This window comes from Schistocerca gregaria, chromosome 8 (genome assembly GCF_023897955.1).
Source record: "Schistocerca gregaria isolate iqSchGreg1 chromosome 8, iqSchGreg1.2, whole genome shotgun sequence".
Classification (NCBI taxonomy): domain Eukaryota; kingdom Metazoa; phylum Arthropoda; class Insecta; order Orthoptera; family Acrididae; genus Schistocerca; species Schistocerca gregaria.
The window spans coordinates 168,750,725-168,777,199 of NC_064927.1; the positions used below are offsets into that span (position 1 = coordinate 168,750,725).

General features: G+C 41.3%; 1 protein-coding gene across 2 annotated transcripts in view; it reads right to left on the reverse strand.

Moving 5' to 3' along the window:
* LOC126284873 (WASH complex subunit 2) overlaps positions 1-26,475 on the reverse strand; it is a 204,574-nt gene that overhangs the window by 161,613 nt on the left and 16,486 nt on the right. For both annotated transcript variants that reach the window (XM_049984113.1, XM_049984112.1), the window contains exon 3: positions 2,026-2,223. In XM_049984113.1, coding sequence (XP_049840070.1) covers positions 2,026-2,223 — 198 coding nt within the window. The remainder of the gene's footprint in view (positions 1-2,025; positions 2,224-26,475) is intronic.

Here is a 26,475-nt window from a genome sequence, read left to right on the forward strand (position 1 = left end):
ACCAGAAATCCACAACAGACATTCAGAAGTTGTTGAGGAGTAACTTGTGAGAACTTTGTTATAAGAGATTCATGGTATCCAGTACAGAGTAATAATGATTCAATAGATTTGTTATCTCAGTTGTCTTTTTTTCTTTGAAAATGAAGGAGCAGGTAATATGGAATTGACAAAGCTTACAACACAAAACAAAGAGGAATGCAACAACCCTCAGATGCAAAAGTACTGTGATGTGGCTGCCACTGTTCCAGGAATAGCTCAGTTTAGCATCACCATGCCATTCTTCCATTGCATTCAGTGAAGCTAGCTAGCCCTTCATCAGTAATTCTATCCATACTGCTGTCTATCATTGTTCACATATAATCAACACTGCCAGAAAAATAAACCTACAACAAATCAAGCCATACTGAATGCAAACTTGAGAATTACCAATATAATGAGCATTACTGTTGTCAGTATGAAGCATAGTGAGTGAATGGAAAAATTTTGTCTCCAAACAAGATAGACACCATGTACTGACAATATGTGCATTTTCAGTGCAATACAGAGGCAGTGCAAATTGGAGAAAAAAAAGATCAAGCAAGCATTAACTCCATAACAAGCTGCTGGAGACTGTGTGTCCCTTATACCAAACTACTCAGAAGGTATCACTTGACAGCCTCTGGAAGTCTGTCAGTGACACTCTGGTATGTCATGTGTATCCCCCACAACTGCAATGGGTTAAACTTCTTTGGCAGTGGACGAAGACAACTTTATACACAGCAATAGGAATAAACAGATGTTAAAAAGAGTTCAGATCTTTTGCTAAATTATTTCAGAACCAAATTTCAAATGTTCAATTAACTTACAGAAATGCAGCAAGGTGACACCTCTGACAACCACTGATATGACAACAAGTGCATGTCCTGTCATTTTAAAGGCACAAATGCAGCATTTATGCCTTGAAAATGACAGGGTGTGCACCTGTCATTTAATTGACGGTTGCCAAATATGCCACCTGGCTGCATCCCCATAAGTTATTTCAACATTTTATGTGCCAGGAGAAACTCACATTAAACTTTAAAAATGTCTGAAACAAAAGTGTACAACCAGTGTGCACTACCAGTTTAGACTTACAGCATTGAAAAATTCATTTTTATTGTGAAAACCTGGAGCTAGTCAGCCAACAACACAGAGAGATACATTACCGGAATTTCTACAAGAGACAACGCTAAAATCAGCATATAGATCAGAGAACAGACTGGAATAGGACATTAATTATCTCACAATGAAAATGAAATAAATAATAAAAGATCAAGATGAAGACTACATAGGTCAGTATAAGACATCAGAAAATGCCGTAATGGCATTGATACATATCAAAGACTACATACAATGCATCACTGTATCTGATAAATGGAATGGCAGAAGGAACAAAGGAGCCCATTGTATAGTGTAGTGAGGGAGTAAGGGGGCAGCTGGAAAGAAAGATCAGTTGCCACTGTCTACAGCCACAGTATCAGCTTATGTTTCTTTAATTTGAATCCACCAAAGAAATAATATTCTAGCTATAGTGACTATGTCAAGAACACACTCACAAGAACAAAACACAGCACCACACTTAAACGTTCACAAAAATAACCGCTAGAACTGTTGATAAAATTTACTGAGCTTCCTCTTTCTTTACTTTTCAACATTCCCTTTACCTCTTCCTATCTGTCTCCTTCTCCTGAAAATTCTTATAAATTGGTAAAACTTCATGGTAGAATACCATTTTGTTGCCCCCTCCTCTCCCATTTACGTCTGTGTCAGCACTGTTCCAGTTGTTCCTATCTTAGTAAGTGTACACTAGCCCTCTCTCTCAGATAATGTCGAAAATGGATCTTAAGTTTGGAGCCCTAGAGTTTAAAGCTCCTTAACAGTCCAGTTGCTTCACTGTGTAGGTATCTTTAAAGCTTGCAAGCCCTGATTACAAAGGTTTTGTTACATACATAAGAATAAAACATATTTAAGTTAACAATACCAAAATTAAAGAAAAATAATACTAACCTTCTGCAAGGGAACTGTTGAGTCAGCTGTAACTTTCGTCTCTTCATCATCATCATCTACTCTGTTCTCAACAAACTGCGTGTTTGCCAGTGAAAGGAAGGAATTTGTTACATTGTTAACAGCAGATGATGTTGTATTTAAGTCTTCAACAAGTTCATCCAGCATTTTCTGAGTGGTGTGTGTTTTGGCTACCAGGTTCTGCAAGACCATAATATTGCATTTATAGCAGGTGGTACTGAGATAGAGAAAATACTTAAAATAATCCAGAATAAAACATTCTTGGTTGCAAAACTGTTTAACATCAATGATGCATTTCACCCTTCTCAGGTGTCATCAGATTGTGTAAAAGCAAATGAATATGCAAACTATCTGTCACGAAGCCATATAAAATGGAAAATAGATGCAACAGTAGCTGGATATGTAGCCCATACGTCATAAAAACACATAAAGTGCAAGGCAGTGTATGCAGCTCATACCACATTTTTGTAAGTGTAGTCCTATTTTGTACTGGTACGGTGGAGTTAGCTGGTGTGTTCACAGCCCAACTTCAATTTTAAATGTTTCAATGGGGGATGGGTTACATACCCAGTTACTGTTGTGTCCATTTTCCATTTTATATGGGTTCATGATGGATGAGACACATCCAGCTACTTTTACACAATCTGATGATGCCCCAGAAGGGTTAAACACATCATTGACATTAAATAATTTTGCAACCAAGATAATTTTTATTCTTGAATAATTTGAAATTGGTTGCTGTAGTGACCTGCCACAATGGAATGGAATAATTTTTAGCTAACATAATGCATACAATTTACCTGAAAGACCTACTTCCAACATGTCAAAATAGGAGCAACTGAAGTGGGGCCTTCAGAAAAAAACTAAAGGAAAAAGTGTATCAGCTGTCGAGCTTTTTAGACCTGTAATTATTTTGTCAAGATATAGAATACACTTGGGAAGAGATAGGAAGATAAATAATTCTGAAGTACTATACAGACTGTCATTTATAAGGTAAGGGAAACCACGAATGACACTTAGTCAATGGCCAAAGACCAACGTTACGACTGAAGGAAAAGGACTCAAATCAGTACCAATGAACAAAGCCACAATCACCTTGAACAGGAACACACAAAGAAGTGTGACATAGGTCAGTGATAAATTTCACTGATAATAACTCATTGTATCTTAACTGCAGTCACTCTTTCATTAGCTTCAACAGCTAGTTCCCTAAGAGTGTCTCATTTCCTAGATTCTCACATGCAGTAGACCTAGAAAAATGATGCTGCATTAACTAGGTACACACTGTCAGCTATAAAACTTAGGATGTTTCAGCCTACGGCCTGTCAGAATGTTAGTTCATCACCTGGATACTTTCCCTTGTGAAACAACAGCAAGTGTTTTTTACACATTGGATGACTGTTCTGCAAGTGTTTTTTACACATTGGATGACTGTTCTAGAATTTGAGAGAGACTTGAAGAGATAAAAATCACAGTCAAATGGCTTCTTTGTTCCAAACTCCATAATATCTAGTGCCATTATAAACCAACATGATACTGACAACTAAAGCTATGATAAGCTGGGGAATGTAGGCTTTAATTATATATCTGCTGTTGTAATATGGTCAGGTTACACTGACAGGAGTGCTTCCCAACCACTCTTGCACTGATCTCACTTCAACAATGAATTGTTTGATGAAATGAGTGAGTCTATATGGTTGGCACAAACTTGTCAATGGAAAATGTTTTTGTTATTGACAAGTCAGATACATGTATGTTCCACTTTCTGAATAGAGCAGGTGAATTAAATAAAATCTTACTTTCCACAGGGAATCTTATAATACTCTTGGAAAATAACTTTCCAAGATTGCTATCTGAAATACACCTCTGTGATATTAACAGGGTGAGATCCAGTCAGTAATTAAATCACTGAAGACTAACTAAGGATTCTCATGGATACTATGGGGTAGCTAGCAAGATACCAAAGCACTGTGCTCCATATGTTAGCCCTGTACTTAGCCACATTTTATTTGTAATCATTTCTTCAGAAATGATCAGTTTACCGAACATTTAAAACACTCTGTAGTGAAACTGCTGTATAAAAAAGGAGAAAGGGATAAAGTACGCAATCCTAGACCTATTTTTATGCCATCAGTGTCTGCACAAGTTACGACCAACTATACAGAATTATACAGAAAGTTGGCAACACTATGTGTATTCTATGATTTAATTAGGGCAAATGATCATGACACACACACACACACACACACACACACACACACAAAATATTAAAGGCAATAGTTGGGCCATTATACAATAAGATTAGCAACTCACAATTGGATCCTCTCATACTTTAAAAAGAGACAGTAACAGGTCATTCCTCACAGTAATAAAGCATTCCTCACAGTAATAAAACAGATGTGAGGTGGCATTTGACTGGAGCTTGGTTAAGTAGGGATGCCAAAGGGGTAACCATATTTTTTTTGGACACGACCCAGGACATATTGCCAACCCAGGACTTAGTTCTGAAATTACTTATAAGTCTTAACAGTTCACTGAAAACATTAAACTTCAATCATTCAGTTGCACTTTTCACCAGACATGAATTTTTTTCATTAGTGGTTTGTGCACAATATGGGCTGAACAATCAGTTCCTAAATAGGTCTTTCAAAACCACTTTGAACTTCTCTGAACACATTTTCATTCCTCTTTCTTTTCACTCTTAATTACTACTGTGTTAGCAGCTGTACAAGAAACCAATTTTTCATCATGTTTGTATTCTTTCACACACTGCAAAAAAAATGGCGCGTCAAAATTTGAAGCGTTTCACTCGACACTTCACCTACATTTAACAGTGTAACTTGAATAGAAATACCCTCCTACAGACTTAAATATCTCACGATCCCAACAAGTTTACTTCAGTTCTGTTTGAGGTATCCATTTTTACTGTTACAAAACTATGTTTTACAAAGAACAAAATACATTATCAAATATAATTGTCTCCGTTTTGGTTTAGCAGATGAAAAATTTGGGCGATGAAACTTTTTAACCAGTTCAGATGTGTGGTGTGATGCCTTGAACTTAAGATTGTGTCTAGCAGTAGGGTTCGAAAATGTAGCCTGTTTAGCACCACACTCCAGATCACAATTTCCTCTTTGGTTTTAAAAAATCTCATATGTTTGGTGAAGCAATAGCTCTCCTATATGTGTTTTCCTTTATGTGTAGCAGAAAATTCTCCAGCCTGTAATGTGAAATAAATGAGTCCACTGTTACTGTCATTAAACAATTTAAAAAAAATTAGTATTCCTATTGCAGATTAAAATTGAACAGCACTTTTGCCCACTGTAACCAAAAAGAGAGAAAACGAGTAAAGAAAAAATGATCGAAAATGTAGACGAATTACTTCACAAATGAGAACAACACAAATACATTCCCCTGAGACAAATATTTAAAAAATCCTGACCAGTCATACACGGTAAGCGCGCGCGCGCGCGTGTGTGTGTGTGTGTGTGTGTGTGTGTGTGTGTGTGTGTGTGTGTGTGTGTGAGCGCTGGTGCGTGTGCACACCGCACACCACACACGTGCATGCACACAGTTCAAGACATCAGTTATAAGTTCATGGCTTGTAGAAAACAAATTGATGCTAAATCATAGTAAGTCTCAGTTTTTGTGGTTTCTAACTCACAATTATTCAGCTAAAACCAACATTATGATCACACAGAATGGGCATATGATTAGTGAGCCCGAAAAATCCAAATTCCTACATGTTCAAATAGATTGTCAGCTGTCATGAAAAGCCTCATTATCAGGATCTTATTCACAAACTGAATGTTGCTACCTTTATTATTAGAATAGTATCGGCAATAAGTGTTAGTTAAACACGAAAACTAGTCTGTTTTGCTTATTTTCATTCAGTTGTAACACATGGCATTATAACACATGACATTATATTTCAGGATAACAGTTCCCATTCACAAACAGTACTTTTGGCTCAGAAATAAGCAGTCAGAACAATATGTGGGTTAAGTTCTTGAACCTCTTGCAAACCCCTGTTCAGGTGTTCAGGAATTCTTATACTGAACTCTCAACTTATATTTTCTTTAACACACTTTTCATTTGCTCATGACTCACAACTGTTATTCTGCCAGGCAGTCTTCGAAAAACTTTAAAAAATTCTTAAATTATTTTGTTGATTATACTAGTAGCAGTTTACCCATGCCAATCGAAATGGAAATGCCGTGTGGCTAGGGCCACCAGTCGGGTAGACCATTCGCCTGGTGCAAGTCTTTCAAGTTGACACCACTTCGGCGACTTGCGTGTCGATGGGGATGAAATGATGATGATAAGGACAACACAACACCCAGTCCCTGAGTGGAGAAAATCTCCGACCCAGACAGGAATCGAACCCGGGCCGTAAGGCATAACATTCCACCATGCTGACCACTCAGCTGCCAGGGGTGGACACCCATGCCAATAATTTGTACTTATCCCTATCAGTGATCAGTTACCAATAGGCAACATAGTAATGGAGAAATATGTAAATGAAAGTATTTGTTAATAAAAGCTATTATACACTCCTGGAAATTGAAATAAGAACACCGTGAATTCATTGTCCCAGGAAGGGGAAACTTTATTGACACATTCCTGGGGTCAGATACATCACATGACCACACTGACAGAACCACCGGCACATAGACACAGGCAACAGAGCATGCACAATGTCGGCACTAGTACAGTGTATATCCACCTTTCGCAGCAATGCAGGCTGCTATTCTCCCATGGAGACGATCGTAGAGATACTGGATGTAGTCCTGTGGAACGGCTTGCCATGCCATTTCCACCTGACGCCTCAGTTGGACCAGCGTTCGTGCTGGACGTGCAGACCGCGTGAGACGATGCTTCATCCAGTCCCAAACATGCTCAATGGGGGACAGATCCGGAGATCTTGCTGGCCAGGGTAGTTTACTTACACCTTCTAGAGCACGTTGGGTGGCACGGGATACATACGGACGTGCATTGTCCTGTAGGAACAGCAAGTTCCCTTGCCGGTCTAGGAATGGTAGAACGATGGGTTCGATGACGGTTTGGATGTACCATGCACTATTCAGTGTCCCCTCGACGATCACCAGAGGTGTACGGCCAGTTAGGAGATCGCCGGGTGTTGGTCCTGTGTGCCTCGGTCGTATGCAGTCCTGATTGTGGCGCTCACCTGCACAGCGCCAAACACGCATACGACCATCATTGGCACCAAGGCAGAAGCGACTCTCATCGCTGAAGACGACACGTCTCCATTCGTCCCTCCATTCACGCCTGTCGCGACACCACTGGAGGCGGGCTGCACGATGTTGGGGCGTGAGCGGAAGACGGCCTAACAGTGTGCGGGACCGTAGCCCAGCTTCATGGAGACGGTTGCGAATGGTCCTCGCCGATACCCCAGGAGCAACAGTGTCCCTAATTTGCTGGGAAGTGGCGGTGTGGTCCCCTACGGCACTGCGTAGGATCCTACGGTCTTGGCGTGCATCCGTGCGACGCTGCGGTCCGGTCCCAGGTCGACGGGCACGTGCACCTTCTGCCGACCACTGGCGACAACATCAATGTACTGTGGAGACCTCATGCCCCACGGGTTGAGCAAGTCGGCGGTACGTCCACCCGGCCTCCCGCATGCCCACTATACGCCCTCGCTCGAAGTCCGTCAACTGCACATATGGTTCACGTCCACGCTGTCGCGGCATGCTACCAGTGTTAAAGACTGCGATGGAGCTCCGTATGCCACGGCAAACTGGCTGACACTGACAGCGGCGGTGCACAACTGCTACGCAGCTAGCGCCATTCGACGGCCAACACCACGGTTCCTGGTGTGTCCGCTGTGGCGTGCGTGTGATCATTGCTTGTACAGCCCTCTCGCAGTGTCCGGAGCAAGTATGGTGGGTCTGACACACCGGTGTCAATGTGTTCTTTTTTCCACTTCCAGGAGTGTATATGAGGGACAATAGCAGACCTAAGATTGAGCTTTAGGGTATGCCATGTGTGATTCCTCCTCAGAAAGAATTATGTCCCGGATTATATTTACTGAATTACTAAGTACAACTTTCTAGATTCTTTTGGTTAAATATGAAATTATCCATTGACTGGCTATCCCATCAATCCCATGAAACTTCATTTTATCTAGGACAGTAGTTCCCAACCAGGAGGAGGAGTGGAGGGCAACAGATTTAGGCTGTACAGGCAAAGAGAGCTCAGGAGAAAACATGGAGAGTGGCCTCAGATGTACTTTAATTAGTATCAAACCAAAAATTCAACAGCTACTTAAAGTAAAACAATTTTAACTGTCTTCATGTTCATCTCATAAAAAATTTTAGATTTTAAAAGTGTTGTTCAACAAAAAACAGTATCATTAGGTATTGAAGTAAGACATAATGACGCCTCTATTTCACCTACAAAGACCTTTGAAACACTATTGTCTTCTATTACTCTGCATTTGATGACCCCATTTTACTAAAGTGCAAATTGCAGATTGTCAATTTTTTTCGAAAGAAGCAAATAAACAAACAAATAAATACATAAATAACCAAGGGTAGCATAAGATATTACGGGGTTGCAAAGGCTGATTACTGCTGGGTGTATCAACACAGTTACAAAGTTTTAGCAAAACACAATTTATGCATTCTTACACTTAGAGCAAAAGCCAACTAATGCAATGTAATTACTCTCTTGAATCTTGGTGCTCTTTCCTCAGCAAGCAATTAATAATAATGGTGTATACTGGTTGCTTTAAGTGGTATTACTCATTATTGTAACAGTATTTACTGGTGGGAATAGCGTTGCTATCAGATTTCATTGTTGTCGGAATATCTGCGGCTTACTGTTAGACAAGTATTCACTTGGCACTCATGTGTACAGCTACAAAGAAGTAGTGCAAGTGGGAGCAGCATGGATGATGATTCTTATGATTCTGAAAATGGCATACATGTCAAAGCAGGTTCCGATGGGAGAAAACGCAGATTCAAGAAGAGCTTACATTGATCTGAAATGCAAAGTAAAAAGTGTAAAGAGGAACCTATCATTGAATGCAATCATGGCCTTGAGGTTTCAGCTTCAAAAGCTAAAGGAATGAAAGAATATAAAGCTGCTGCACTCTGCTATTAAGATACTTCGCACTTTCACCATCACTTAACAGCATTAAATAAAATGGATCAAAATAAGTTTCTGTTAAAATTTCTTAATATTTCTTCAGCTCAGTGCAGAATAGCTGACACCACGGATACAATAAGGAACAAAACTGTGACAGTGAAGTTTCAATTAGGAAAAGGAATAGTGAAGCAGTGTCTGTTCATCCTACCAGTTTCCGAGGAATGTCTGGCATGTCAAAGGATAAGTTACCCTACCTAGCAAACTAGTTCCATGAAGGTGAAAAGTTGTCAGCGGAAATGAGAGAACAGGAAAGGATCAAAAGAAAGTAACTATAGCCATTAAAAATGATATAAAAATGTATATGTAAGGGCAGAGAGAGTCATCATGGAATGGGAAGTGTAAGAGAAGTTATTTGTATTTAGATCTCATACTCAATAAAATTTTCCTAAAAACAAAGATGATGTGACTTACCAAACGAAAGCGCTGGCATGTTGATAGACACACAAACATACACACAAAATTCACGTTTTCGCTACCAACGGTTGCTTCATCGGGAAAGAGGGAAGGAGAGGGAAAGACGAAAGGATGTGGGTTTTAAGGGAGAGGGTACGGAGTCATTCCAATCCTGGGAGCGGACATTTGTAAAGGCAAAGAGTTTGGGAACAGATGTCAGTCAAGGCGGAAGTGCAGAGGCAAAGATGTTGTTGAATGACAGGTGAGGTATGAGCGGCGGCAACTTGAAATTAGCGGAGGTTGAGGCCTGGTGAATAACGAGAAGAGAGGATATACTGAAGGGCAAGTTCCCATCTCCGGAGTTCTGACAGGTTGGCGTGAGTGGGAAGTATCCAGAAAACCCAGACGGTGTAACACTGTACCAAGATGTGCTGGCCTTGCACCAAGGCATGTTTAGCCACAGGGTGATCCTCATTACCAACAAACACTGTCTGCCTGTGTCCATTCATGCAAATGGACAGTTTGTTGCTCGTCACTCCCACATAGAAAGCTTCACAGTGTAGGCAGGTCAGTTGGTAAATCACGTAGGTGCTTTCACACGTGGCTCTGCCTTTGATCATGTCCACCTTCCGGGTTACAGGACAGGAGTAGGTGGTGGTGGGAAGGGTACATGGGACAGGTTTTACACCGGGGGCGGTTACAAGGGTAGGAGCCAGAGGGTAGGGAAGGTGGTTTGGGGATTTCATAGGGATGAACCAAGAGGTTACGAAGGTTAGGTGGACGATGGAAAGACACTCTTGGTGGAGTGGGGAGGATTTCACGAAGGATGGATCTCATTTCAGGGCAGGATTTGAGTCAGTCGTATCCCTGCTGGGGAGCCACATTCAGAGTCTGAGTCCTGGAAAGTATCCGGTCACAAGTGGGGTACTTTTGGGGTTCTTCAGGGGGAAGTTCTGGGTTTGAGGGGATGAGGAAGTGGCTCTGGTAATTTGCTTCTGTACCAGGTCGGGAGGGTAGTTGTGGGACGCATCGTCATTCTTCGGGCAGACAAGGGTTCCATGACCGTGGTACTTGATCGTCGTGAGTATGTGGCTGAGGGACTGCGTCAGCTTTCAGACAACACTACATACAAAGTTTGCCAAGGTAATCCCATTCCTCATGTCCAGGCGGAGCTTCAAGGAATCCTCAGAACCTTAGGCCCCCTACAAAACCTTTCACCTGACTCCATCAACCTCCTGACCCCACAGACACCCCGCACCCCTACCTTCTACCTTCTTCCTAAAATTCACAAACTCAATCATCCCGGCTGCCCCATTGTAGCTGGTTACCAAGCCCCCACAGAACGTATCTCTGCCTACATAGATCAACACCTTCAACCCATTACATGCAGTCTCCCATCCTTCATCAAAGACACCTACCACTTGTCTCCTAAAGAATATTACGATACTTTAGAAGAGCATGATACTCTCAGAGTTCTAAACACAGCCTGGACTGTTAAAAATCTAAAAGATAGTGCACACAAAGTACTACTATCCAAGCTATCATTCAAAATGAACAGGCATCAGTAAGTGATACATCCTTTGGAGATTGTAATAAAACTGATAATGATGAGAAGAATGTACTAACTGATCTTGGATCATTGAAGTGCGCGCCAAAAAGATAAAAAACCAAAGATCCACTACTACATAGCTATGCAAAAATGTTTAATTGTACTTAATGTAATTACAATGATTATTATGGACTTCTCACAAAAGACGGACAATTGACTTTATTTCATTTATGAAATTATGTTCCAAAGATTGTTTTGCATAATATATATAAATATAGAATAGCAATTTCTTTGCTACAAGTTGTTAGAGGTAAATCTTTGTTCTTTTGTGCAGTTGGTTGGGGGAGCTTGAAGTGCGAGGATGGAGAATGAGTTATGTGTGTTTTATTGATTTGTATTATGAAGTGAAATGACTGAAAATATATGTGTAATTCTGCAGAAAGTACTCCAAAATTCATATTATTATTGAAACACCAACCCAATCATTGTGTAGATGATTATACAGGGTGAGTCATAAATGAGGAAAAATACGTCGTGCAAACTGTCACACACTGATCTACAAACAAGTTCATTTTCCGCATGTTCCTATGTGAATAAATGACAATGCAAGTGAATGGTAAAAGTCTGGAAATATGAAGTGGACTTTCGGGTGTTACTGTGCGCCGACATTGGCCAAGGGGACAGATCAGCAGCAGGGCACAACATGCGAGTGTTGTAGGTAGTCTAACCACTCCCGAGAAGGCGAGGCATGTGGCGTCAAGCGACGGTTTGGGTGACACTGCGAGCAATGACAGCGCCCACATCTATCTCGTACCAGTTACACTGGCCGGTATTATATATCGTGGCTAGTTGGCATAGGGAAAGAAACGTGATGAGGGGCTGGACTATCGAACATGCATGTTTTATAATTTCGTTTTTTGTCCCAGACTTAGTTTTAAGACATGAGTATATAGATGCAGAATACAAAATACAACTACAAAGATATGTGGCAGTTAATACAAACAAACAACACATCTGTACAAATCGAAACTAACATAGAAACACGTGACCAGATGCTGCAGTGGCGGTTTATAAGTAATGTTCGAAATGACGCCCACAATGTGGGTGGCAAAGTTGAACACTTCGAAGGAAGGATTGCTGAACATGATCCAACATGTCAGTATCTCTTTGCATAATATCACAGTATATATATTCTGTGTTGAAGAATGTCGACATCAACCACCTCTCCTTCATAAATCACAGATTTCAGATGGCCCCACGAAAAGAAATGCACTGGATTCAGGTCTGGAGATCTTGCTGGCCATGCTACAGGGCCTCCACGACTGATCCAATTCGAAGGGAAGGCACTGTCCAGGTGACGTCGCTCTGTGCCGCTGAAGTGAGCGGGGGCACCATTATCCATGTACCACAGGTTCATATGAGAGGCCAAATTAATGTCTTCCAACAATTCTGGTACTGTAGCATCCAGGAAACACAGATACTGCTCTCCTGTAAGCCTTTGTGATAGCACATGTGGCCCTATGAAATGGTGATCAATAATACCACACCAGATATTGACACCGCATCATTGTGGGTACCCTCGTGTCACTGTGCTGTGGGGGTTTTCTTCCACCCCCTCGTGCCCATTATGCGTATTCACTATACCCTCCTTTGTGAAATAGGCTTTGTCGGTGAACAGTATTGTTCGTGAAAAATGCTGGTCGTGGGTCTGACGCCGTAGGATAAAGTTACAGTAGTCCAGCCTCCTCTGGTAGTATTCTGGCAATCATGCCTGTACCTTTGGATTCAAAAGGGATGGTAATGGTTTCTATGGAGTACTCGCATAACAGTAGATTGTGGCATTCCAAATGCAGCGGCGAGAGACCTGGTTCTTTCTGTTCGGTCCTCCACAACAGTTCGTAACACTTTTTCTTTGTCATCCGCACTGTACATCGACCGTCACTTATGACCACTAAATCCTGGAGGCACTACACATGCACCATACTCCCTCAAGCGCCTGTCCACAGAGTAAAACGTTTCTGCTGATGGAAAGCGCCGGCTAGGAAACCTCATGGTATAGTTGCCTTGCAACTTCAGCTTTTCCATCTGCAAGCCCGTAGGTGAGTTGGATGTCGGCGTGTCCCTCGTTTGTGAAACTTGCCATGGTACTGTAGTAACACTGCGACGCAGTCGTTAGCAGCTGTCGACATGGCGAGTATCGGGCCGAGTGAGCAGTGCAGAGGTGTTCTAAACACGTCACACACGCCGTGGTTTTACTTCCACCAATGACCACTCTTTCCACTTATAGGACACACTTTCCCTAACATGAGACTGTACACTCCGTTACCACCAGCAATGTGTGATTCACAAGTTCTGATACAATTTCACATACATTACAATGGGATTTGTCTTTCTCTTATCTTTCAAATGATGGCAGATACACATCAGCTCATTGGTGTGTCGCATGTTGTATCTATGGGTGAATGACATGTCGAGATCGTGAGGCTCATTGGTATCTCGTTCAATGGTTAACAGGTGATTTTGTTTTACGTACACAGTACACCGAGGAGAACAAAATTAACAATGGTGCATCATGTGTTACGCATAGCAGCATGCGGTCCTCGACATATTTTTCCTCATTTATGGCTCACCCTGTAGAAAGAGTAGAAAGATAAACCAAAGGGAAATGCACAAGGAGCCATCAATATACAACAAAAAAGATAAGTGTTTTTATTATTAACAGAACTAGTTATTTAAATTCAACTGCCTCTGTCATTCGCTGCAGTGCGTCACTATCTGAGCGTGCAAGTGCTGTGAAAATGTGATTGGCCACCGAAGTTACTAACGTTCTCCAAACATTAATAAACCACCTTTGGGCAACAAGAAGGTGGGGACAGTCAAAGATACAGTACAAGTTGACATTCTGAGACGAAAGAAATCATGCCATCCAACAGTATTAACATCCACCCTTTTACCAAAACAAACAAAAGAAGAAAGATTTGTCTGCCTTATTAAAGTATTCGGAAATTGCAGATAATGCAAAGGTGTTTTACAAAGATGACCTAGACAAATAATTTGTAGATGTAGGAGGGAAAACTTGATAGTAATAATGTGATTGTAACACACAAAACTTTTGTATTATTCATTTCGTACTTCTTGAAGTACTGATAATAATAATAATAATAATAATAATAAAAGCTACACAATTACATTAAGACAGTTATCAATGTTATTATTTTATTATGCCACTGTGTTTCTATTATTATTTTTTGTATTCTCAATAAAGTGAAAAACTTTAAAAGAAAAATGCTATATATAATAATATATATGCAAAAATATGCATTTCACAACAATGTAGGTATATAATAAACACTAAATCACATAAAAAAGTTAGTTGTGGAAAACAATACATGGAATTTAAGAAGGCAGCTAACTGACACCAGCAATAATTATAATCATTTATTGGCTTTTGAAAAAAAAATTGAAAAGTCACACCTTAATCTATCGTAAAAATTACATTTTAATATATTTCATTAAAAAGCTTTATTAATGTCAATGAGATCTAGGAGTCATGTAAAAATTCAAATGCTCAAACATATATATGTGGGTGAAAACAAAAACTCATTTTATGAAAACCTGTACTTGCTGCATATGTCAACTTTAAAAAAAAGGCTTCTCAAATGCCTTAGATACGTCACAGAAATTACCAACCAGTGCTATTTTGTTATATAATGCTTGTAAAATTTGGTGAGTGAACCTGTAAACAGCATTCTCAGTTGAACAATTATTCTGAAATCCAAACTGTGATTTGCTGAGGATATTATTTCATCTACATCTACATCCATAATTTGCAAACCACCCCAAGGTGCATGGTGGAGGGAACATCCCACTGTAACAGGGTTTCTTCCTGCTCCATTCACATATGAAGCACGGGAAGAATGACTGACTGTATTGACACGAATATTGACGTTTTTCAGTGGGCACAGTATCTGCAGTGTGCGCAGGCTAAAAAGTTTTGTAGACATTACTTCAATTTATGTATTACTTTTAAAGCTAGTTAAGCAAATTTTAAGGGCTACTACGGGTAGATATAACCTTAAGACACAATGCGTAGGGTAAGAATTGATCAACACTGAAAAGGTACTGTTGCATTTGTTTCATGTACACCATTACCGCAACACGAGGGTGAAGATCTGATGTCTGGTTGTTCAAGTGCAATACTGCTGTGTCACTGGTCATGTAATGTGTGGCTGAGAGCTGGCAGTGCTGCAACAGATCAACCCTTTCTCCACTTCTATGTGTAATGAACACCCTAGGAGTGCAGTCCTCTGAGTAAAAAGTTTTTTTGTGTCGGCAACACACATGTACGTGAAAAATAATCTTGTTCTTACAGTGTCAGGGGTGTATTTAATATCACTGTGTTTATGTAGCATTTATGCATCTATACCTCCTTTTACAGGAACTTAAGTGATTTTGTATTTTTCTTTATCTTGTAATTATAATTATGCTTTTCTGCAGCGCGCTGCACTGTAAGTACGTTTTTAAGTGTGTACAATTTCTTTGTATGTACTTTAATATTACATATCTTGACATTCGTTTGCATGTCACAGTATGGCTTTGCGGTAATCAGTCGATTGAGACACAATCTGTGTGACGGGGTGTTCGCCAATCCCAATCCCAATCCCAATCCCAATCCCAATCCCAATCCCAATACCAATCCAAACCCCCACCCCCACCCCCTCCCCCTCCCCCCCACAATCACCACTACCAGAGGGTTTTCTTTTTTTGTTTGTTTTTCGCAATTCCCTTTTAGAATTCGAAAACTTTTCTGTGCGGAAGTTGTCTAAGTGTAGAATTGTACCACTGACTGTCACACACTCTGACGAGTGCTGAGCAACAGTAGGTAGTTGTGGCATAGTGGAGTGTGGGTGGAGTGTTGTGTTGATGCTGTGGCTGCAGCGTGTATCTTACAAGTTATGGTGAAGTAACTGAAAATGTTTGCCAAAAAAGTTTCACAACATAGTATCAATGTTTATCGAAAAGGTGACGTTTCTCGGTTTTATGTAGGTTTCGTGTGTCGAGTAGGGAGAAAAGTGATCAACTGCATCGTGACGGTTACAGAAAATATGGACTGGCATGATCCCAACTGCAAGTTCTAAGTGAAAAAAACCACATTGTTTTGACTGGCTGACTATCATGAGTGCACGTACTTTCTCGTTTGTATATTGTACCCAAAATTTTATGGACCATCTGTGTCATGATTCGGTCCCGTGCAAGCTACTGAATTATTTAGTACTGTTGGAAGAACTGTGCCAATTGTTCACTGATAAAATGTCCACTGAACAGTGATTATTTTGTGTTCTATGTACCATGTTTTTGCATTGGAAGCTATCATTTAGACAGCAACCTTATACGTCACAACGGACACATATCTGGAGTACAAATACTGATCATGTCCATTGTGGAATATGGTTAATTGTGAACAGTGTAGCCCCACCCTGAGTGAGTGTTTAACAGATAAACTTGGTATTGTTGGTGTGAGTGGCTCCTCTCACTGCTAGACAATAGTTATTACAGGGCACAACATAGCAGGCACTGCAGAGAGCAGCAGATCAACCGCCATGGGAAGGTCCAAGAATGGGGGTTTAGGCCCACTGTTGTTAAATATTCAGCCCTGTTCCTGCGTCTAGGGAGTGTGGTACATTCTCAAGTGCTAAAGGCTAGCTTTTATTAGTACTGCGTATCTACCCCCTTACTTCCCGGGCATGTTACAACTCTCCTATGGATTAAACAAACTTGTGACCATACATTTTGCCCTTCTCTGTATACATTCAATATGCTCCATTAGTTCTATCTAGTAGGAGTCCCAGACACTTATCGCTCTGTAAGTGCGACACGATTCTCGAATGCACAACCTTCTCAAAAAATTTGCAAAATGATGTCAGTAGTGAAACAGGTTGGTAGTTATTGAAATCTCTCGTATCATCTTTCTTAAAGAAGGTATTCAGTCTCTCAAGAAAAATGCCTCGAGTTAGTGACTCATTACATATTTCATACAAAATAATTTAATAGGATAGATAAAAAAATCTACTCACCGAGCAGTGGCAGAACACACACATAAAAAAAGGCTACAATTAGGCAAGCTTACAAAGCCAGTGGCTCCTTCTTCAGTCAGAAGTGGTGAAGGAGAAGGAAGAGAGTGAAGGAAAAGGACTGGAGAGGTCTAGCAAAAAGAGCAGATGTCGGGAAAGTCACCCAGAACTGTAGATCAGGGGAGAGTTACTGCTCAGGATGCGAAGGAAAGACAGATTGTTGGGGACTGCGTTGTACGAGATTTGAAAACCAGATAGTTTAAAGGTTGAAGACAGAGTAATATGCAAGATAGAGACTACTGCTAAAACATTGTGGATGAGTTAATAAGAGTGAAAAGCTAAGTGCATTTTGCATAACAGATGTAGGAGTAGGGTGGTGAAAAATAGATGGGTAAGACAAGAAAGATGTCTAAAACCAAAACGGAGTGAAGAAAGGAATAAGCATTTTTTTGCAGTAACTACTCTTCTCTTCAGTCTGTTTTCGTTTTCCACATCTTCCATTGTCTCACCTGTCTATTTTTCACTGTCCTCCTCCCACCTCTGTTATGTACAATGCACTTAGCTTATAACTCTCATTAAGTCATACACAATGTTTAAGCAGTAATCTCTGTCTTGCATATTACCTTGTCTTCCACCTTTAAACCCTCAGGTTTTCAAATCTCATCCAATGGAGTCACCAACAACCAGTCTTTCTTTCTCATCTCATCTCATCTCATCTCATCTCATCTCATCTCATCTCACGCGGTAAGTCTGATCTGATCCACGGTTCTGGGTAACTTTGCCGAAATCTTCCCCCTCTCCTAGACCTCTCCAGTCCTTTTCCTTCACACCTCTTCCATCCCCTTCAATCATCCTGCATCAAGAAGGAGCCACTGGCTTCGAAGGTTTGCCTAATTGTAACCTTCTTTTATATGTGTATTCTGTTGCCACTTGGTGAGTAGATTTTTTATCTATCCAATTAAATTATTTTGTCAAAAATTACATATTTCAGATAAGAAAGGGCTCACAATATGAGAACAAAGTCAGTGTTCTATTGAATCAGATTCAGATGAGCTTTTATTTTTGAGAGAATATAGAGTTTTCTTTACTTCTGAAGGAGAAACTGGTGATATATGGATATGACTTAATTTTATGCGACTTGCTTTTTCAACAGATTGCTGTTCATTTTTCTCTTGAACTGCTTGTCCCTATACTTTTCACTGTATTTAAGAAATTGTTATTAAATATATTTGATACATGTGACTTATCATTTATAGGCCTTCCATTCAGTTTGATAGTCAATTTATCATGTTAGGTGGTTAGTTGTCCTGTTTTTCATTTCACTACCTTCCATACTGCCATTAAGTCTGTTGTCGAAAGTAGTGATTTCTGACATCATGTGCATATTCCTTGATTTTTAGAAATATTTATTTGTAATTTTGAGTAGTTTCGTAGTGTGCAGCTTCTGCAGGATCTCTATTTGTTCCTGACAACAGATACATTTCCCTTTTCCTTTCTCAAGATACTTCAGCCTTTCTGTTAACCCATGATTTTCTTACATGGCTGTATATGCTCCTTTCTGATTAGCTTGTGCAGAAAGCTATTTTCAAATAATGAAATGAATTTATCATATTATATACTAATCTTAAAAACATTTGTCCTGGATCGTCAGTTACTCTAACTTGTTTCCATTGATGAGTACCAATACTGTAAGGCGCTATGTTATTTGGCTTAACCAAAAACATCATGACCAAAGAGAGCATTTGTCACTGGGTAACCAATTATTTTCATGCTTTAAGGTTCACCAAAGAAAACGTTGTCAATTAGGATCCTAATGTCTTTATCAACCAGTGTTGCAAAGTTAACTATCGAGGTCAAACTGTAGGATCCAAATAAGGTTTCCAGATCATTTTCCCTTTCAGAATACCTCAGAAAATCTACACTGAAGTGCTTTAAATTTCCCCGTGTGGATCTTTATACAGATACAATTAAAAGCAAGGTTTTTCAGGGTTAATCCACAAGCACATGCTTCTATGTGCTAATCACTACAAAAACTACTTATCTCAATATTCCTGAACATGTGATCTGCCTTAATAGGGTTGGCACTGTGCCTCTGTGCTCATATAAAATGTGATCCATAAATTCTCAGACTATTGTAATAACAGTTTCAAAATTAATTCCATATGAGTTTTAACTGTTTACTTATCAAAATTGGATTCATTTGATGAGATACATTGCACAGCACAGGCTTCCAGTCTCTTCATGACCTCAACGAAATATTTTGGAGTTGATCTGTCTTATCAACAGAGCCCAATCTTGAATTCTTTGAATCCATACTCAGTTTTGTGATGAGGGTGCAACACAGACATCTGCCTCTTACTAATAAACTGCTAATTCACTGCTGTCAATTGACCCAGAACTCTAGTGCAGCAGAGGGGAAAAGCAACAACAGTGTGAGACATGAGTGATTTATGAATGATGCTGCTACTATTGCAAATACAAATATAATACTCTCCACATTTGATTTCAGACACAGCATTAAATTTTTTTGAATGTTCTTCACCAAACAATTAAAAACTCAAATTTCCTTTCAGGATCGAGTGCAAAACATCAAGTTCTGTTACAAAATCACAAACGTTATTACCATGTTCAATCATGGATAGCAAAATTTTGAGATGACTCAACTCGATTATCTGCTACGGATGTCAGAGCATGTAGCATAAATGCTGCACATTAGGAACCTTTATGCAGGAGGTACAAAACCACTATTCTAGGGATTTTTAATATTTCTTTTATCATCTGAGACATCATTTTCCAATCTTCTAAAATCAATTTAGTTACAGATGGGATATTCTCATTAGTCCAAGTTGCTGGCTTATCACAACCTCTGTCATCCCTCAATGTCTCCCAGCCTCACAAAAGCACCTATGCCACTCAAAAACAGTTTTCCCACTCAACGTTCACTTGTTTTATGCCTTCTGAATCAAATCAAATATATCTGTCACTGAAAAATCAGCTCTCATGCAAAATTTAACTTCTGTTCTTCCTCCCAATCCATCTCTGGAATCTAACAAATATAAATGGCACCAATTTTTAATCAGAAATTCACACACTTCAAAATCAATGGATAGACTGATGCCTCTCAACATGGCTGTTCATAAGTGTTCAAACTTCACCATAGCAGCCTTGGCGACAGAGCACTGATGTCTCAAGTAACAGAGAGCACTGCAGTCAAAGAAGAAAATTTAAAATATAAGACTGACACTTAGGATACCACACCTCATCATAGAGAAATGACTGATGGGTGAATTAAAGTGTGATAGTGAGATAAAGACTACTCAAAATTTACAACCCTCCCTCACAATTTGAGGTATTTTAATCATAAACTCTTTTGCATTACTTTTTGACCACAGGAAACAACCACAAGTGCAACAGAGCCAGTCCTAGTTCAGTCCAGTACAGCACACTGTGCCTCTAATTACGAATGGGACTATGTGGCTTGTGCAGAAAGCTCTGTCTGTCAACATATCTTGAAGGGTTGTTTCAGTCTTAGACCACGCATAGAGTCACATAATACACCACAGAAGAGTCATTCAAACATCTGAACACTATCCTGAGACACACAACATTGAAGATCTGCCTTGCAGACAAGACTGAAGATTTGTCTTGCGGTGATTGCCTGCTTTCAACAGATGTTTGCTACCTACAAAATTGTGGATTGTAGCTAACCCAAAGAGAGCGTGCTCCCTTCTAGAAGGCCACTAGGGGGCTGTATCAAGCCAGAGAGCTGCAACCATCCCACATTATCCATTTTGTCACTAGCCAACATTATAAACTTTCACTTTCCTGTCGTGTGAGTAAGGTAGGTGAGGGAACACTTGCATGCAGCTTGGATCCAAGGCATCTGACCCTCTTCACTGACAAGTGAAGGATTTACCTGGCACCTGATGATAGTGTAGAGGTGGCCAGGTAAAAAGTCTTGGGCAAGCAGAACACCTCCTTGCACAAGGTGGGAGCCAGTCAAATGGAATGGTTTGCAGTACCTGCTGGTATGAACCCAATCAAGCATGTTTTAGAGCAATTTAAGCCCACAATGTGTCAACATGGAAACCGTCTTCACTCAGGAAAGATTTCAGGTGGGCTGCAGTGGAAGAGTGGAACAGGTGTAAGCAGGAATGTCTCTATCACTCTATGGACAACATGCCAAAGATATAATAATGTTACAATGTACAGGATTGAGCAACACAGTAATGAACATGACCCAGGAGTAGATTTGGATTTCACATATCTGCAATGATATGCTCCTATGAGCAAACTGCTTTTATCATGGTTACTGTTTTGGTTTGCTTCACAGCAAGGATTTTTTAAGGCTTGTTTTTTTCATTCCCTGATCTTCTTTAATCTAAACTCACATATGATCAGAGCTATAAAGGTGGTGCACCACTGCATTACACAGTTTTACATACATGCTGACATACCGTACTTTCCAGCAGCATACAAAGAACGTTGGTGAGGCCAACACCTGTTGGGGCCTGGTACCCAAAAAGACGTTTGATTTTTGCCCAGACTTGGGAAGGTGACGTATGGCACCCAATTGTCGAGATGTATCTCTCCCAACACTCTTGCTTCTGTCATTTGATAAGGTAGCAAACACGAGCATGGAGTCGTTTAAAGGTGATGTGCTCCAGGGTGCCACTTATGCCTCTGTAGATCTTGCCAACACTCCTTAATTGCTTCAGCAACTTACGGCGACCACCAAGGGACTGCCTTACACCTCAGGCACCCTAAAGAGTGAGGGATTGCATAAGTCCATCTTGGCAGGCGTCCACAGGCCTGACGCTGGGGCTGTGACAGGAAGATTGGGAAGTGGTCGCAACCACACAGGTCGTTATGTGCCCTCCAGTGGAGAGATGGGAGAAGTGAAACTTACAGCGCCGCATCGTGGGAGGGATATAGGGCTTTACATCACAGCAGTAGATCATCACGTTGACCTTCTCGGGCAATGTATCACCCTCAGAGGCCAAGATGAAGGCATTGGTGGCAACCTGATTATCCCTCGGACCCTGGTGGAGATGCTGGACGAAATACATACCGCGTCGCTCGAAATTGGCACACAGCTCATCGTCAGACTGCAAAAGATGGTCCCTGTAAAATATGATACCCTGGACCATATTTAAGCTCTTATGGGGAATGAAGGTTACAGAAACATCCCCCAGCTTGCCACGGTGAGTAACTCCTGTGACTGGACAGAGGATGCTGTTTTGATCAAGACTGACCCAGATCTCATTTTGGACAAGCCTTACACCTCCCCAAACTTGCCCTCTAAATGCTCAACAAAAAACTGAGGCTTCATCGTCATGAAAGAGTCCCCATCAGCTCTCAAACATACAATGTACTGGGGCGAATAAGATCCGCTGTCACCCTTAGCTTGACATTCCTCCCATGGTGTGGCCAGGGAGGGAAATGAGTAGGGGTTGCACTTCTGTGAGTTGAATTGAGCTTGTGATCGCTTAGAGACTGCTGGTGTTTCACCACCAGCAAGAGATAATGGACTACACTTCATCGTGTGTCAGCTTCCCTGATGCAACCCACTCCGAGCAGGGGCCATCCCCATGGGCACCACCCAGCGGCAGCAAAGGCCACCTGGCAGGATGGCCATTGCCGCAGTCCCGATGCCCCAGGGGGATGGGCATCAACTCCTTGGCAGACATGGGCAGTTAATGGTGCACGCATCAGCAGAGCAATCCCTGTGTGGTCAGGGGGCTACAACCAACAGGGTACATGGCGGTCCCACCACAAAGGACTGGCTAACGTGCTGGATATCTGTTGCAAAGAAGTCCATGCTCATCGTTGACACAGAAAGCAACACTGCATAGTACATGGTGGAAGACGCACGCAGGAAAGTGTACTCACCCAAGAGATGGAGAATGGGTGGGACTGCAATGCGACGACGAGAAAGTGGGTTAAAGATCTCAATGCACGATATACACGGTGCACCATGTAAGGCACCCTTCCCCAACTGGCTCACTCTTCGGGAAAATTTTGAAGAATGGAGGTCAAACCCTACAGGGGACCATCACATAATGACCAAAACATGTGAAACTCCTTTTAGTCGACTCTTACGACAGGCAGGAATACCTCGGGCCTATTCTAATCCCAGGACCCGCGGAGGATGGGGAGGGTCTGTATACATTAAGGGGAGAGGGAAGGAGAGGGGGAGAAGAAGAGAGACCTCGCGGGTCACCACTTTGGACTGAAACTGTGGCGAGGGGGATCACATTCCATGCCCATCACTGATATAATCATTGCAAAAGGGTTTCCAATAGCTTTTTAAAAATGACACCACTGGACCGATTTCAACTAAAATATATACTGCTAGCAATACGAGAACCAGCATCTCAGGAGTTGGAACGTCCTAGCCAACATAGGACCCATGCTACAGGTAAAAAACGTGTTTTTAACGCCTGACATGTAAGCTACGCACATTCGAATGGACATTGCTGAGTGGGGTGGGGGGAGTGGTGGGGAAGGAGGGGTGGGGGAGGGAGCGGGGGAGAGAAGGAAAGGATATGGAGGAGATGGATAGTGAGGGGGGGGGGGGGGGTGAAGTGGACATAAATAGGGAAGACAGACACACACACACACACACACACACACACACACACAGAGGTGAGCAGAAAGACATAGACCCGGAGATGGTGGAGGGGGAGATGGAAAGAGAGAAGGGGCTGGAAGAGGTGAACGGACATGTGGTACAACATTAAATAGACCATGGATACATATACCATGGTGACACTAAACCCCAGTAGTCAATACAGCTTACGAAAAGTCCTCACAATTGAGAATGCTGTGGACAGCTTTCAACTGCTAAGTGCTACAAAGTTTTGTGTGTGTGTGTGTGTGTGTGTGTGTGTGTGTGTGTGTGTGTGTGTGACTCAATAATGAAGTCATCAGCACTCTTACAAAATTAGTAGAAACAAATGTGGTTAAAATGGAGAAAATGTGAAAAAAGAAATAAAAAGCTATCCAAGATAAAATCATGTTCACTCTCACCCAATATCACCCATGATCACCTGCACAACCACACTACGTCACATAATGGAAGAAAGTGTTAAAAGTGTTAAGATGTTCTAAAATAGTTAAATATGACTAGGACGACAAGAAGAGAACTACAATGGATTCACAGGAATACCTTGCTGGCTGATCACTTACCACAAACATGGATGAGTCAGCCACTCCAACATTAAAAATGTTACCCCAAAAAATTTATGGAGCAAGTCGAACAATTCACAAACTTTAACAACTCACAAAATTTTAAAAGTTATACCACATTTGTTTCATCATTAACTAAAGCAGAGGGCAACTCTGTCAGCAGCTGAGCTGGTGCCCTGTGGTCTGAAAATAAAAACAGTGTCCAGTAAAATAAGGCAGATAGTGAGTGATATGTATACCACAAGCACCACACATTGGAGGGTTCTCTCGCCAGAGCATGAAGCTGTGCATCACAGGACTATGGACTATGCGAAGACGACGTGTAAGGAGGCCCTCATTCCACCTATTTAGCTGGAAGGAGGTACATCATGGCTGCATTTTGGACGTCACTAGACACAGGCTATTACTTGTCACATCCAGAAATTATTCTTCCCATCTATGTTTGTGTCTGTATATCAACAGCGAGGCAACAGTGTGTAGGGGGGACAGTACACTGAACTAAATGAGGATCACAACACACCTCCTTCACTGCTGTATCTTCCCTTTCATTCCTTGGTATATCCACATGGCCTGGCACCCAGCAGCCGTTCCCTAGGCTTTGTAGGTGGAGGAGGGTGTCCTTGATACTCTGGACTACTTTATCTGCTGAGCAGAGAGTGGAGAGCAGTAATGGAATTGGAACAGACAAGAAATTTAGCACTCAAAACACATCTTATCTGCTCCAAAACCCACAAGATCAAGTATAATTCCATGTCGAAGACTTGAGGCATTCAAATCTTGACGTCAAGATAAGGGAAAACAACAGAGCAATCAATGGAATCCCCTAGTTTACACACGTTTGTAAACACAATTAGAGTTGTGGTGGTTGCCTAATATGTCATAAAATAATGTATGTAAAACACGCAGGAATGCAATCTCTCCTTTATTGTACTGTTGCAGCCAAGGGGGAAAGCAATAAAACTCTAGAACTGTGGCTGTACTTGCCCCACACCAAGGGACTCCAGCACACACTGCATGTGTATCTCAAACGGCCTTGCTGTTCATTGATGATTTGAGAAAAGGGGTTTTAGAGTCAGACAGATTGTGAGTGGCAGTTCCCAGCCTCAGCAAAGAGCCTGGGTATGGGGCTAGCCAGTCTAATTCCCTCATGGTAGACAGCATCATCAATGATCTTCAAACAGAAGGCCTCACGGATCCATCCACTGTTGCACCCACAATCTACCCACAATTGCATGAAAGCCTTATAAAACTGAAGCAGACATACCTTGTCTGTTTCCTAAGACTTATGGCTAATGCACTTTTAAGATGTTCAGTGCCTTCTGGATCCTGGCTTTCAGGTCTCTCAGGTGTGGTAACCATGAGTGTTTGCTATCAAAAATGAGACCCAGAAACCTCACAGTCTCTTTAAAGCGGAGAATCGTGTCCCTCACACACAAATCAGATAAATTGCACCTATGACAAAAATGATTAAAGTGAAAGAACACACATACACACTTGCTGGCAGAAAACTGAAAACGCGTCTTAACGGCCCACTGCGCTGCAAGTTGCTACTTAAGAGAGTCGCTGTTGCAGGTGTGGAGGAGGAACAGAAAACCACAAAATAGTCAACAAATAAGGAGCAGTGTACAGAACTCCTTACTGTAGACGCGATATCATTTATGGCTATGACAAAAAGGGTAACAATTGAAATACTGCCCTGAGGAACAACATTCTCCTGCTCAAAATGGTCTGATAACATGTCACCAACTAAGAGCCAAAATAAGTGTTTAAATAGGAAGGACCACATGCAGATCAGGAGCCACAAAAGCCCCACTGGTAGAGCTACCCAGGAATACTGTCTCCAAATAGTGTTGTACACCTTACTGATGTCAAAGAATATACCAAGAAAGTGATGACTTATAAAAGGCAGCTAGATAGTTGCCTTTAGGAGGTTTGGGTTGTGGACAATAGATCAAAATCTCCTGAATACACAATGAGAGCGATTAAGTGTTTGCCAAGTCTCCAACATCCTGACTAGATGATGGTTAACCATTTGTTCCAGGGTCTTTCCTACAAAGC